The sequence below is a fragment of the Grampus griseus genome (assembly GCF_964374135.1).
Source record: "Grampus griseus genome assembly, chromosome: 20".
In the NCBI taxonomy this organism is placed as follows: domain Eukaryota; kingdom Metazoa; phylum Chordata; class Mammalia; order Artiodactyla; family Delphinidae; genus Grampus; species Grampus griseus.
The window spans coordinates 12036105-12051471 of NC_139014.1; the positions used below are offsets into that span (position 1 = coordinate 12036105).

General features: G+C 56.9%; 1 protein-coding gene across 4 annotated transcripts in view; it reads left to right on the plus strand.

Moving 5' to 3' along the window:
- The first annotated feature begins 3223 nt into the window (after positions 1-3223).
- The window catches only part of ASPSCR1 (ASPSCR1 tether for SLC2A4, UBX domain containing), a 31021-nt gene continuing 18877 nt past the window's right edge, over positions 3224-15367 (plus strand). Inside the window, exons 1-4 of one of the 4 annotated variants that reach the window (XM_082678099.1) lie at positions 3224-3387; positions 4300-4355; positions 7314-7428; positions 8713-8813. In XM_082678099.1, the coding sequence (XP_082534225.1) occupies positions 3286-3387; positions 4300-4355; positions 7314-7428; positions 8713-8813 (374 nt within the window). In that variant the 5' untranslated portion in view covers positions 3224-3285. Of the gene's footprint in view, positions 3388-3591; positions 3879-4299; positions 4356-7313; positions 7429-8712; positions 8814-15367 lie in introns of those variants that run through there. The other 3 variants (XM_082678100.1, XM_082678101.1, XM_082678102.1) reach the window with 3 other exon arrangements.

Genomic DNA, 15367 nt, shown 5'->3' on the forward strand with positions numbered 1-15367 from the left:
ATGGTTCTTGGAAAAACATCATATTTGTGCTCTCAAAGAATTACCCCACACATAGCTTATTCAGTCTACACGGGACCTGGAACATGGAGGTTCAGTCTGCATGTCCCCACTAATGGGAAAAACTGATATCCTGGACCTCCTGGGGGGCTGTCATCTATGCTGCCTCACTGCACTGAATGTTTAACTCCAGGAAAAGATCAGACAGATCCAGCCTTGGGCTCTAAAAAATGCAAATGTCATGAAAAATTAAAACGAAACAAAAAATAGAGGGACTGCGGTAGGGTGTTTTTTTTGTTTTTTTTTTTTCTGGCCTCACCACACAGCTTGCAGGATCTTAGTTCCCCAACCAGGAATCGAACCCATGCCCTCAGCAGCGAAAGTGCAGAGTCCTAACTACTGGACCGCCAGGGAATTCCCAGGACTGTGGTAGATTAAAGGAGTGTAAACAGACCCAACAACAAAATGCAATGTGACAACCAGCTATAAAGGACCATTTGGGGACAACAAGGGAAAGTCTAAAGTGGGCTGTGTATTAGATAATATCATTATATCCATGGTTGTTGGGTGTGGTGATGGGTTATGATTAAAAAGGAGAAGGTCCTGGTTCTTAGGAGGAGCTGCCGCATTATTTGGGGGGAGAGTGCCTGGATGTCATCAATTTACTTTCAAATATAAATATATATGCATATATTAATGCAGAGAGAAAAGGCAAATGCTGTCATTTCCATAATGCTATATAAATGGAATGGCACAGTATGCAATCTTTGGGGACCAGCTCTTTTCACTCAGCATGTTTCCCTGGAGACTCACCCAGGCTGCGGTGTCAGTAGTTCATTCCCGTGATTGCTGAGCAGTGTTCCATGTGTGGATGTGCCACATTGTTTAACTGCTCAACCTGTTGACGGTCATCCAGGTTCATTCCAGCTTTTGACTATTAGATAAAGCTGCTGTGAAAGTTAATGTACAGATCTGTCATTTTTTAAAACGGCAAAATTGGAAAGAAAAATGTGAGCTGCAGAGAAAGGCTGAACTATGAGCACAAAGAAGAGGCTCCCCTTTGGGGTCTTGAATGCCTCTCAGAGATGATTTTTTTTTTCCTAAAGATTATGTATTTATTTATTTTTTGGCTGCATCGGGTCTTATTTGCAGCACGTGGGATCTTTCACTGCAGCATGCGGGCTTCTCTCTAGTTGTGGTGTTCAGGTTTTCTCTTCTCTAGTTGTGGTGTGAGGGCTCCAGGGCGCGTGGGCTCTAGTTGAGGCTCGCGAGCTCAGTCGTTGTGGCACGCAGACTTAGTTGCCCCGCTGCATGTGGGATCTTAGTTCCCTGACCAGGGATCAAACCCGTATCCCCTGCACTGTAAGGCTGATTCTTTACCACTGGGCCACCAGGGGAGTCCCCCAAAGATGATCTTTGACCCTACAGTTATCTCTGTGACCTCTGCTGTGATCACGTCCTTAAGGCTGTGCCTGGACCAGCCGCAGGAGGTGATGGGGCCTTGAGGGAAGGTGCCAAGTTGCAGTGAGGAACTGTGGAAGGTAAGCACGAGGAGGCAGCCTCCCCACAGAGCAAATGGAGGGCCAGGGGTGTGGGTCCTAATCTATGGCAAACTTGCCATGGGGCAGGTGAGGGTCCTTCCTGCTGTGGTGTGGAGCTGGTGTGTTAACCTGGAATTTTTGCCTCCAGCCTGAAATAATCCCCTGTACCAGGGGAGCCTCTGCTGGGCATTTCCAGCCTCTGGAGGCTTCTCAAGCTGAGGTCCAGCATCCAGGGGTCGGCTCTGGGGCTTGCTTCATGGGAGCTTCGTGGGGTCTGGTCTGTCCTGCTTGGTCTTCACCAGGTCTGGCCCAGCCAGGCCACTAAGGGAGGCGGGTCTGCTCTGCCTTTCCCACCTCCTAGTGCCAATGCCAGGACACAGACCCCATTGAGCCTGGGGCACCCTGCCCCTGCCAGGTGAGTGGCAGCAGAAGGAGGAGAAGGCACATGTGGGGGGACTGTGCATTCGTTTGTCCCATCGATAGTCATTCCTCTCACAGATGTTTGCAGAGCACCCACCCCGTGCCAGGCTCTGCTCTGCGTGCCTGCCGGCGGAGGGCCAGACAGACGGGGCTGCCTTGGGACAGCCAGTAAACAAGTGAGCAGGCACGAAAGGCCTGTCCCAGTGCAGATGAGGCTCTGAGGAAACCCCACAGTGCTGAAGAGGCCAGGTTGGGGGCAACTTGGGGCCTGGCTGCCGCAGAACTGCATGTGGGGCCCTGCTGGGCTGAAGGGTGGGTTTGAGAGCTTGCAGGCAGTGGTCACAAATGCCCCACAGGTGTCTGGTCCAAGGCCTCGTGTACTCGGCTACACATAGATGATGAGACCCATGTGAGCAGGTAGGAGGGGGTGGGGCAGGTCAGCAGACGCTGTCTCTGAGCCAGAAAATTTCTCTGTCCTGTGTCCTGTGGTGTTCCCCGGCCTCAGGAGAGGGGACTGGCCGATGGGGACCAGGAAGTGTGTGTGGCTCGGTTAGGCACTGAGGTTGCATAGAGTGCTAGACAGTCCCTCGGGGGTGGCCGTGGAGCTGTGGCTACCCTGAGGCTTTCCCATTTTCTCGCATAAGCATGCAGTCGTCTGTTTGTCAGTATGAAACTGCTTGTGAGACAGATGTGTCAGCTACACCAAGGCATGACAGCACCCACACCAGAGGGGTGGCAGGATCCCACATGCCCCTCCTCCCGGCCCTTCCACTGCCTTGGGCAGGTGGAATTGGGGGACAAGTTCTGTCAAGAGTTTAGCTGCTGGCAGAGTGAGAGCACGGACAGGCACAATGCTCGTCACAGACTTTCATTGAATCTGCTCTCTGGTTTGGAGTTTCTGGCCGGCCTTTCCTGGCAGCTGCTCCCTGACCTTGACACCACCCCACGGCCGGCAGGCATTCACTCCGCAGGGGTACCGGGCCTGACCCTACCCCTCGGGACCAGAGGGGGCAGGAAGGGGGGCAGTGGGACCCAGGACGGGCCGGCGAGGACAGGGAGCCGAGGCCTAGACGCACTCGCTGCCCGCACCGCCGGCCCAGAACCGGGCCACGTGGCCGCGCTGGAGTGACCGCGCCTATCTAACGTCGGGCGCGCGCTCGCGGGCCCCGCGAAAGCACCGGGGGCGTGGCCAGGCAGGGGCGGGCCCGGAGGCGCGCTGGCCCCGCCCCGCCCCAGGGCCCGCCCCCGATGCCGCGAGGCTGTGCGTCCGGCTGTTGCGGATGAAGTTTGACGCTGGGCGGGCGGCGGCAGGTCACGTGAGGAGAAGATGGCGGCCCCGGCGGGCAGCGGGGGCTCTGCGGTGTCGGTGCTGGCCCCGAACGGGCGGCGCCACACGGTGAAGGTGACGCCGAGCACAGTGCTACTGCAGGTGCGGCCGCGGGCGGGCGGCGGGCGGCAAGCAGGGACGCGACGGCCGCGACTCGGCGCCGGCCACTCCTGCGGTTCCTGCGAGGGCCGCGGGGCGGGGCCGGGCGGGGCCGGGCGGGACCCTCGGGGCGGGGCCTGCGACGTCCAATGAGCGGCCTCCTGGCGCGGTGGGCCCGCCCACTTCCGCGCCGGGCTCCGGGTCCGTGGGGGCGGGGGCGCCGCACTCAGGGGCTGTCAGGGGTCGCGGCCTCTGCCACCCCCACCCGAGCTCGCGGTCCTCCGAGCCCGCCTCCGAGGGCCCCCGAACCTTGTCCCCACCCCGGGGTCGCCCTTCGTCTCGGTGTGCTGTGGCCGGGTGTGCTGAGTCACTCGCAGCACTTCACCGGGCACCTGGCGGACGTCGATTGCATTACGTTGGAAATGCTTGTTGGACCCTGAAGTGTAGGGGACGGTGCACATACACGGTGGTGCAGGGGGCTGAGACGATGAATGGTAACTCAGTGTGTGCAGGGTAGGGACTGGGGCTCCCGCCCAGGGGGGCACCTAGGACCCACTCGAGCTGGGTCTCTGTGGAGTTTGAACTTTATTCTCTGTGTGTGGGGTGTCCCCGAGTGTAGGAAGATGTCTGTGGTGCCGGGTTTGTTGGGGACCCGGTTTGTTGGGTCCCACAGAGCTGGGTTGACAAAGCAGGCCCAGTGAGGAGGAGGAGAGTGAGCAGGATTTGCAGGTGAGATGTGTGGAGCTGTTGAGTGGACGGTCCATCACCTGGCTTGTATTAGGCTTAGTCCTACAGAGCCGACCGGCTCTCCAAGAGGTGGACTCTGTGCCCTTGGCTGCCTCAGTGTCACTTGCCTACCCCCGCCGGGGCCCACCAGGCCAGATACAGTGGCTCATGCCCTCATCTCACCCCTAGGTCCTGGAGGACACGTGCCATCGGCAGGACTTCAACCCCAACGAGTACGACCTGAAGTGAGTTTGCTTTGGCCGGGCCTCGGGCTCCAAATCCATCCACCCTTCCCGCAGGGCCCTGCTGAGGCTTAAACCCACAAGGTTTATTCTCTCACCCTCTGGAGGCTAGAAGCCCCTAATGATGGTGTTGGTGGGGCCGCACTCCCTCCAGAGGTCTAGGGGAGGCACCTGTCTTGCCTCTTTCAGCTTTTGGGGGCTCCAGGCGTCCCTGGGCTTGTGGCCGCCTCCCTCCAGTCTCTGCCTCCCTGCTTCCTGTGTGTGTGTGTCTCTCCTCTTTTGTCTCTTATAAGGCTACTTGTCTTTGAATTTAGGGGCTACCGTGTAATCCAGGATGACCTCATCTCAAGATCCTTAATTACATCTGCAAAGGCCTTGTTTCCAAATAAGGCACATTCATGAGTTCTGGGTGTTAGGATGTGGATATGTCTCTTTAGGGGCCACCATTCTACTCACTGCAGAGGGCTTTTGTGCATTTGGTTGTGTAAGTTCCTGGTGGAGCTCTGAGGGCAAGAGGAGGTGGTCATGGAGAAATGGGAAGAAACCTGCAAACTGTAGGTGGGTTCTGGTGGGCTCACAGACTCTGGAGTTGTGTGCATGGGTCTTTGTGTGCAGGCATTTTTCCAAAGAGAGGGCTTTTACCAGATTCTTGTGGGGTCTAAGGCAATGAAAGGCTCAAAACGCCTCACTGGTTGGTATGGATTTCTGTCCCGTATGGGGAGCTTCCAATCTTAGCAGCGGCGTGTCCTTCACTGTTTGGCTGTCCTCACATTCAGGGGTAGAGAGGAGCCCAAGGGGTGGGAGCCTGCTCTGCTAGACCTGGCCCGTGCTGCCTCTCACGTAGGGCTCTGCAGAGGAGGTGTGAGTGGAGATGCCCTCACGTCATCCCAGATCTCTGCCTCTTGCCACCGAGAATCCTAGGGCCAGTGCTGGGCTGTCCCCTGGCATCCTGTCACAGAGCTGTGTGCCCTTTCTTTGCTCTCCCTGAACCTGCCTGAGATCTCCACGTGGTGCCTGGTTGGACTGTTACAACAGGTATTGATTTTTCTCTTGTCTCCTTTGTATCCACCGACTGTGTAATTTGTTTAAAAACTGCTGCCACTGCCACCGAAGGCAGCGTTTTGCACACGCATGTGTGTGCACGTGTGTGAGACCCCTTCCTCTCATCTCCAGAGCTCTGAGCCCCGCTTCTCGGGTTTTTCTTAGGTCATCTGTCCTGTCTTGCACTTGACGTTGAGGTTGTTATAAGGCAATTTCCAGCCAGTGTTGAAGATGGGTATCAAAGGTGTTTCTTTCCCAAGTCTTCTAAACGCCCTATTCATGTTCAGAAAACCATTGTTTCCAAAGGCATCTTGGCATTCATGCCATCGGGTGACCACTTTGTGTGTATTCAAAGCTCACATTCTCTCACTAGTGCTGTAGTTTTTCCCCTAAACGTTCATTGAAAATAGAGCTCACAGTCTGATTTCTGAGAGACATAAATAAGTTCTCTTTTTCCCTCTTCTGGTGACTTATTCTGGCTGCTGTCTGTCTCTTGTAAAGTCAAGGCCACACGGCAGAACTATTTTCTACTGTGGGCAGGAGCTTTTCTGAGACCCAAGTGATCTATAGGGTTAACAGTGGTGATTCTCCTTCCTGTAGGGTTCCTGGGAGCAAAGGGGGTCAGGAGGAGAGGGCCCAGGGTCACTCAGGCTCCAGGGCCACCTGACCGCCACCCTCCCTGCCCACGGGTGAGGCAGTGTCCAGGCCTTCAAAGCCCATGCCCCTTCCTCTCTCTCCTCTTCTCAGGAGTGGGTATCTGCCTCCCTGTCAGTCCACCAAAGAGGTATGATCTGAGATGGATATCAGGAGCTGCAGATTGTGGTCCCAGCACTGCCTTTGGGTGGCCTGGGCTACCTACTGGCACTTCTCATCTGAGTTTCCTGTTTGTGAAGTAGGGTGACCACGACCCTGACTGTGCGTCTCGGGAGGGCAGGCTGTCAATAGAGAGCAGCAGGCGCCTCGGAGGTCCCTGGATTCTCCACCTGCCCTTCTCTCCTGGCTGTGGATATTTCCGCCCTGACTCACCAGTTCACTTTGCTCCCCTCAGTTCCTTCCAAGAACCATCCCTCCTTGGATCCAGGAGCTCTATGCATGAGGGTCAGAGGAGGCTGCAAGCCCATGTGGGCCTCTTCCTCATCTGTTGGAAGCTCTAAGCTGCCAGGTCCCTGTGCAGCAGCTAAAACATGCAGGACACAGGCAGAGAGACTGAAGGGCTGCTCCAGGGTTGGAGGACCTGGCTTTGTGAGCTAGGAATGGCGGTCTCAGCCCTTCATCTGTGAATCTCAGCCACCGTGAGGGCCTGGCTCTCCATGGAGACTTCAGGCCTGGTCATTCCATTTGTGGTTCTCTAGAACTTTTGCCTCTGTCACTGGTCTTTGGGGTTGTGGCCCTGCTTCCAAGGGTAGCAGGAAGCAGGAGTGACAGGAGCGGGTCATTTTGGCTGATGGCCAGCAGCACAGGGAGAGTGGCCACAGTGGCCAGACTGCTGCAGCTCCGAGCAGTGGCGACAAGGCATCGTTCTGTTAGAACTTTTCTGCGCAGAGCATGGTGCACACCCCTTAGTCATGCCCACGTGCGCTTTTATCTTCTGAGTTTGTACTTGGGCTGGTTGCTGCTTCACAGTCTGAAAGAGCAGGCCCTCGGTTTGCCCCAGGGGTGACCTGTCTGTGTTCTCTCTGTTCTTGCCTGAACTGTATCAATGCTCACTCTCTCTTTCCTTTGGAAGACCCACTGCTGGAGTCAGGGACCCACCCTGTCTCTGCAGGCTTGCCGGCCGTCACTCTGTTCCTGCAGCCTTGGCGCCATGGGCTGTGGAATTGCTAGCCAGACGTGGGCGTCACTCTGCTTGTGCCGTGGTCCTGGCAGGGCTGGGCTGTGTTCGGGTCGGCGGGCAGCCTGTGGCTTTGGTCTGTTTTGCAGGTTTCAGAGGAATGTGCTTGACCTCTCTCTCCAGTGGAGATTTGCCAATCTGCCCAATAACGCCAAGCTGGAGATGGTGCCCATCTCCCGGAGCCGCGAGGGGCCCGAGAACATGGTAGGTGGCTCTCAAGGAGGGACTGGCTTCACTGCTCCTCCCGGCTCTTCCATTCAGACCATTTGGGCCGCAGGATGTATCAGCAGGCCGAGCAGACGGGGTGTGGAGCGTGGGCTGTTTCAGAGGGCTGTGCAGGCGAGGCACTTATCCTTGTCCTTGGGTGAGGCTGCCTTCTCTAGGTTAGGCCAGAGCCACTTTTCTACTCCAAAAGCTGATGATTGGAAATGAGACTTTTCATTCTTTGTGCTGAATGTTTTTTGGGGGTGGGGGGTGGAGAGGCGGTTAATTGTGCTGTGTCTGTATCAGCGTGCTGGTAGCATCCACCATACGACCTGATGTTTCTGGTCAGAAAATCACCAAGAGTCTTAGAGCCCACAGGACTCTGTGCGGTGTCCAGTGGAACCTCACTTCTGGGACGAGGACACCCAGCTCAGGGGCGCAGGCTTCCTCTGACCAGTCTTGGGTAGACCACAGCCCGAGTCTCCTGACTGCAGTCCACTGCTTTCTACCAAATCAGTAACTTTTATGTCCTAGGGATTTAGTGAATGACACTAGGGTTACTGTGGATGGAGACAAGAATCATGGTGATAGCTGCTCTCTTGTGCACAAGTGGGTCCTTTACATACAAAACTGCAAATTCTCCCAACACTGCAGGGAAGTGGTTTTCATCCATGTCGAGAGGCAAGGAGGCTCAGGCCCTGGGGTGTTAGTTCTCTGTCCAGAGCCCACCAGGAGTCAGGCGCCTGGGGCTGAGCTTATTAATACACCTCTTTTTCCATTACAGTTGTGGTTCTCAGCCTTTCACATGGAAGCACCCTGACTTCCCTTGTGGGTTCCTTGGGTGTGCTGGAGACCCCCTCGCAGTTTCTTCCCACAAAACAGTTCCTCGTTTGTTTGTTATTGGGATTTAATGTAAATAAACGTGCCCTTGAGGAGTCCCTTGGCTAGAAGGGCAGGAGTAGCAATGACCTAGAGAGTCATGCGCTGGGCTGTGACAGGTGGGGCTGTGCAAGGTCCTTACCTTGGGTCTCTGCACTCGTGCTTTAGTGTGTCTGTTGTTCAACAGAGGGACCAGAGGAGAATTTACCCCCTTGTGGGTTATAGACTTGTGTCACTATTTAGGGAGATAATTGTTAAAATTATCCTGTAAGGCAGTGTGCTCCCTTACTAAAATTCAGCAAACACAATGCCCTCCGCCTGTGCCCTAAGGATCAGACTTGGTCTGGGGTCCAGCTGGGATAGCTGCTCCTCTTCCTGACTTGGTTCCTGTATCTCGCCCCTCAGGTGCGCATTGCTCTGCAGTTGGATGATGGCTCCAGGTTGCAAGACACTTTCTGCTCAGGCCAGACACTCTGGGAGCTTCTCTGCCGTTTTGCCCAGATCAGGTAAGTGTCAGTGAGCAGGTTTGGGGCTCTGCCTCCCTCTGCCCTGGGGATGCTGCCACGGTCACTGGGGCTAGTCCAGGGCCACAAGCCTGAGCTTTGCTTCGACTTCATACCAGCAGGTGCTGGTCACCAGTAGCTCATCTTTTTTACTTGGTGTCCTGGTATGATAGCCAGGCCGTGCCCTTCTGGAAGAGCTTGTGGGGAACCCAAGAGGTCCCCACCTGTGTGGTGAGCAGTCAGGGGAGAAGTGGGGTGCTGGGCTTCTCAGCTGACAAATGTTGCAGGTGTAAAACTTCCTTGTCGTGAGAATGGGCCGTATTTAAAGAAAACATCTTGATGACAGTTAATATGTGTCAGTTTCTATCTGGTGATTAATGGTTTAAACTTTATTTCTGAGTGTGTCAAAATGGTAGTCTTCTAAGTTTTGGTTTTTCATTGTGGGATGGAAGACTTTGTCCACTTTTAAAGGTCTCAACCAACAGAATGGAAGGGACCGTGAGAGGGTGTAGTGGTTGCTGTGTGGCCGTGGGCAAGTTGTTTGCCCTCTGTGGGCCTCGCAGGGGTGATGTGAGGATGAGATGAGTTAATGTGTCTCAAGTGCCGAGAACAGGACCTTGCCCACGGTTTGTCTGTGCAGAAGAAGGGGCTCTGGGTAGGGCCATCACGGTGACAGGGCCTCTAGGAAAGCCTGCTCTGATCTGATGTGGCACCCACTGCCCCTGCTGTCCCAGCATCCAGATTCCTGCTCCCCCACCTCAGCCGCTCCCATGGAACTCCTCTCCCCGTATCTGATGTGCTGGTGTCCCCCTGTTGCCAGTTCTTTCTATGACGAGGCCACGGTGGGCTGCTGTGCAAAGACCAGCTGGCCCCTTCCCCTCCTATGAGCCTGGTCCTGGGTAGCCGGGGATGCCGCCCCTGCAGCCAGCTTCTGCTTCCTACCCAGATGCTCTCCTGAGAGAACTCTGCCCCCACTCAGGTGGCTTCTGACAGTATTAGGGCTTCTAAAATGAGTACATAGGCTGCCACCTCACTCTACTGCTCTTGGCACCTGTTGTCTGACTGGTTCCTCTGTCAGCTGGGGGGGTCAGGCTGCTGTTACCCTTGTTTTCAGAAGAAGAAACAGAGACCCAGGGGAGGAGGGGGCTCCTCAAAGCCCAGGGCCTGGGTTGCCAGCACCTGCCTTCTCAGCTGCTGAAAAGATGGGGCCTCTGCCTCTGTTTCTACTTCCTTCTTTCATTTATTCAGCACAGGCTTGGCTGGGGCTCTAGTAGGAAGTTAGTCCTGGTCTCCCATAGCTAATAGGCAGGTATACAGAACTACCAGAAGAAACTATCAGAAGCTATCACAAAGAAGAAGGGAAGATGCCTTGGGAGGTGGTGGGGAAGGTCGTGGAGGAGCCAGCTGCACTAGGATCTGAGAAGGAGACATCTGGGCCAAAGGAGCAGCAAGTGCAAAGGCCCTGGGGCAGAAATAAGGAGAAGAGAAACACATGGAACACAGCTTGTGATTCTTCTCCCTCCCAAAAGGCAACTGAAACGTCATTAAAGGACTTTACAGAGATACAGCCTGGAGGATGGAGAGAGCAGGAGCTGAGGCAGTGACAGCACCTGGACGTGGGTGGGGAGGGTGACAAGGGGCCAGGGGTGGCAGGGGGGTGGCCAGGGCAGGCGCTGGATGACGTGGGGTCCTAGATCCCCTCGCACTCCATGCTGCTGGTGCCAGAGCTGGTTCCCTGGGTAGGGTGGGGCTCTCTGGACTGGGGATGCCCTTGCTGTCCCGAGAACCGGGGTAGGTGAGCGTGAGCCCCCCATGTGGCTTCCAAAATGGTGGAAGCTCCCAATGTTGGGGGCATGGGTGGCTCCCCAGATCACCACCTGGATACTGATAGCTGCACTGCAGCCAGAGCCCTGGGCGTAAACAGGAGCCCACAGCCAAAGGTGCCCAGACATTTGAGCAAGGCTGACGTGAGAGGCCAATGCAGACAGACAGGAAGAGATGGCAGCTGTCAGGACGGGTGACAGCATTTGTTCCTGTTCTCCGAGGATGGAGGGGCTGTTGGAACTGGAGCTGGATGCTATTAAAAAGAAACATTCAAAGATAAGGAAGGGCTTCCCTGGTGGCGCAGTGGTTGAGGTTCCGCCTGCCAATGCAGGGGACACGGGTTCGTGCCCCGGTCTCGGAGGATCCCACATGCCGTGGAGCGGCTGGGCCCGTGAGCCATGGCCTCTGAGCCTGCGCATCCGGAGCCTGTGCTCCGCAACGGGAGAGGCCACAACAGTGAGAGCCCCGCGTGCTGCAAAAAAAAAAAAAAAAAAAAAAAAGGAAGAGCCCTTGGAAGTGGATCGGAAAGCTGCAGTAGAAGGTGCAGGGGTCAGCCACAGCTATGGATCAAACGGCACAATCCCTGTCACACATGACAGGGTGCCGCGTGTCTGGGAGTGGCCGGTGGTCCGAGGATATGCCGTTCTACTCACGCACCTGAGGGTTAGCCGGTGTGACTGGCTGGTCTGCAGCCTGACTGAGCGCATTCTTTCCGAGGTGGCAAATGCCTGAGGGCACGTGGGGTCCGCCACTCGAGGCTTGGGAGCCGATGCTTGGACCTGGGGTGCAGGGTCCCTGCCATCCCTCCTCCTGGGAGGAGCCACAGAGCCAGGCGGCCAAGCACAGGATGGAGGCCAGAGGAAGGGGACTCGGGACAGGACAGGCCGCTGGCTCCTGATACTGCATCTCTAGAAATAAAACAGAAGCACAGGAGGAAGCTGGTGAAGATGGTGGGAAACCGTCCTGGAACCGAACGGCATGAGTTTCCAGAGTGACAGGCCGGCTATGCCTGTACCAGTGGGGCCTCATCTGGTGGCATCACTGTAACTCATCAGGAGCTGGAGATGATGGGATGGTTCCCCACGCTCAGAGAGGGACAGCAGTCCTGCACAAAGGCCTCAGGCTCCCTGTGGCACCACCAGGAAGGTGGCCAAGCAGTGCCTTCAGAATACTGTAGGAAATTCATTTGTTCTAGAATTCTCTATTTTGCTAGATTGTTGAAGGGTGAGGATGAAACAAAGCCATTTTTAGAAACAAAGGTCACCCATTTACCGCACACACCCTCTGAACAAGCTGCTACCTGCTCCACCAAAGGGCAGGCGGGCAGGTCCACCCAGAAGCAGGCAGACGAGGGGCGTGGGGGGCTGACGCCTGGGCCCCAGACACAGGCGTGGTGGGAGCCCATGTTGCCAGGCCCCCCGCTTAGGCTGTGACCACCAAAAGGAGGAGTAACCCAGAGGGAGGAGACGGGGCTCCATGGTACGGGGTCCATCCCCCCGGGAAGACTGGGTGGTTCCTCAGCTGTTGGCCTGGGGAGCCAGGGTCGCCCTGTCATGATGAAGCCTGATGCTCCCATCTGGCCCTCGAGTTGTTGGCTGGGCGGTCTGGGGGCTGCCTCTGTGGAGGGGCCGAGGTGCTGGGAACACTGGTTCACACGAGCCTCTCAGGACTGACTGACTCAGTAACCTGGGTTTAAGATACAAGAAACAGAATGTGGGGGCAGTGGGGACAGCGGCATAAGAAGCGAGGTGACATCAGGAGGATGTGGGCCCTGGGAGGGGTCGTCACGCAGGGACGGATTCTTGACTCTCGTGCGGCGTTGAGCACGGCACGGCACGCACCCTCTCTTTCTTGCTGTGCGCAGGGACGGATTCTTGACTCATGCAGCGTTGAGCACGGCACGGCACGCACCCTCTCTTTCTTGCTGTGCGCAGGGACGGATTCTTGACTCATGCAGCGTTGAGCACGGCACAGCACGCACCCTCTCTTTCTTGCTGTGCGCAGGGACGGATTCTTGACTCTCGTGCGGCGTTGAGCACGGCACGGCACGCACCCTCTCTTTCTTGCTGTGACTGTTCTGCGTTTTTTTGGAAATGCCCTCAGCATCGTTTCCATGGCTGTGCAGTCCTGTCCTGTGTGTGTGTGCGCGCGCGCCCAGCCCATCCTGTGGGCAGCTGGAGGTCTGTGCCCCACTCCGCCCTGAGAATTTACTCTGGAGGCAGAATTGCTGGCCCAGCAAATGGGGACTTGTCTCGGCTTCATCTCCGGAAGTGCAGGTCCGGGCCTTTCCTTGGAAGCTGGCACTCCCTAACCGTGAAGCAAGGTTCAGATGAGGGAGGGAGGGCAGCGTCTTCAGCCCCAACGTCATGGCCAGATGCCCAGTGAGCTGGCGAAACCATGCTGGGGCTGTGCAGGGGCTGCATCAGCTGCCCACCACTGCAAGGGCCTGCCAACATGGGGGGCAGCTGCCTGACAGGTCCGGTGAGGCAAGGGAGCTCTGGCTGGCTCACAGCAGCTCCCTTGCTGGCCGGGGGCAGGAAGCTCTGGGAATTCCAAGTGTCCAAGTCCCCACAGAGTGGGACAAGTAGGAAGCTGGTTTTTCTCACTTGATGCTTTTGGGAGCAGTAAGAGTCCCAGAGCAGCTGGTGCCGTGCATGGCCAGGAGCTGTGGGAGATGAGCACAGCACCCTGGATCCACTGTTGGTCAGGAGGCAGGTCCTATGCATGGGGATCAGGGTGGATGGTGGCCCGGCCCTGACCCTAGCATCTGGAGCAATGAACTGTCCACTGGACATGCCATGTGGGCCACATGTGCGGGACATGGAGGTAATTCAGAATTTTCTGGTAGCCACATCAAAGGAAAGTAAAAACAGGTGTAATTAATTTTAGGAATATAATTAACTTGACTCAATATATCCAAAATATTCTCTGAACGTGTAATCAACAGGAAAAAGGAGATATTTTACATTCTTTGTTGGTAGGAGGTCTTTGAAATCCGGTGTGTCTCACACTTGGAGCTGGCCTCCTTCTGGGCCAGCTGCCCTGCGCGTGCTCGGCACCCGTGTGGACGGGTAGCCGCCACGGATGGCACTGGCTCCATGTGGGCTGGCCCGTCCTCCTCTCTGCTTCTCGGGCATCTGCTTCAGGGAGGGCTCCAGGCATGCCATGCCAGGCTGGATTCTTCCCGGAAGCCCGTTGCCCCTCTACACCTGGCCTCATTTCACAGCCAAGCCCACTGGTCCATCTCAGCCGTGTTCATCCCATGCATAGTAAAAGCAGGGAGTCGAGTGTCCCTGGGAAAGGTAGGTGTCTGCCTGTTCTCTCAGGGTCGTAGGGCCCCCAGGGCACAGCGGGCTGCAGGGAGGGGCTGCCCCTGAGGTTGGGGGCCGGCCTGTGGTCACGCTGTGCCCAGACCCAGAGCCTTGTGGGCGGGCAGCCAGAGGCCTAGATTCAGGGCTCTCGAGCAGCACCTCCCCACCCCCCGTCTTGTTTGGGAAGGCCAGAGGCTGCCTTCCCCCTGCAACTCCCCACTCCGTCTGCTCTGGAGGAGGAGTCTCTGTGATTCGGCTGAGCCTCGGCCTCCTTGCTCCCTTGGGCCACAACCTCATCTCTTTGTGGGTTGGGCTGCTGGGTGGTGGTGGATGTGAGTCACCTGGCCCCTTGGGATGTGGCCTCACCCACCCTGGGCTTCCTTGTGGCAGCAGGGACCCCTCTGAGCCTGAAGTCACAGCTCTGTTAGTTTCAGTTGGTTTTTGTCAGTTTTGGTTGTTCTTTTTTTTTTTTTGCGGTACGCAGGCCTCTCACTGCTGTGGCCTCTCCCGTTGCAGAGCACAGGCTCCAGACGCGCAGGCTCAGCGGCCACGGCTCATGGGCCCAGCCGCTCCGCGGCATGTGGGATCTTCCTGGACCAGGGCACGAACCCGTGTCCCCTGCATCGGCAGGCGGACTCTCAACCACTGCGCCACCAGGGAAGCCCTTGGTTGTTCTTGTGTGGGAGTGCTGTGGTGTCAGGCTTGTGTCGGTGGCACCTGAGTTTGTACCAGCCCAACTTGGTCAGGCCCAAACAGGTGACAAAAACAGAAGGGGCTCCAGATGCCTGCCTTGCCCCCAGTTCACAGCATCACCTCCCCGCGAGCCCTGCCAGGAGCCATCTGGGTGGGCGGATGGCCCATGTCTATGGGGTGACACCCTTCATGGTGGTTGAAGAGCACAGCAGCAGCAGCGCCTTTGCCCTGCCTGGCTGACCCTGCTGGCCCCAGGCCTGGCCCCGAGAGCAGGTGTGCCGGCCTTAGATAGAGTGAGATCCTGCCACTCCTCCCCAGCATCATCCCTTGGGCCAAGTGGCGTCCAGTGGCTCTGCCTGGGCTGGGGGGTGGGAGCAGGTCCAGGGGCACAAGGGTCCCCGGGAGGCCCCCTCTAGGCTCCCTCTGAGACACGTGGAACTTTAGCAATGTCTGTTGCAGGGAGTAGTGGCTTCGGCTCTCCGTTGAGCTGGAACCTCCTGGTCCACTGTCCTCGGCCGGATGGGAGAGCGCTGTTAATTGGCCAGGAAAGTCTGGAAGTGATCTCGGCTGCCCCTCCCCTCGGCGTGTTTACAGGCCTCTCCTCAGATCCCACACGCAGGAATCCGATCCCTCTGGAGGAGCCGACATCAAAGCTGAGCTGCTGTTTGATGTCCAGGGGCCTCCGAGGGCAGCAGGCAGGCAGGCCTTCCCGGGTGCTGCTGTGCTCTC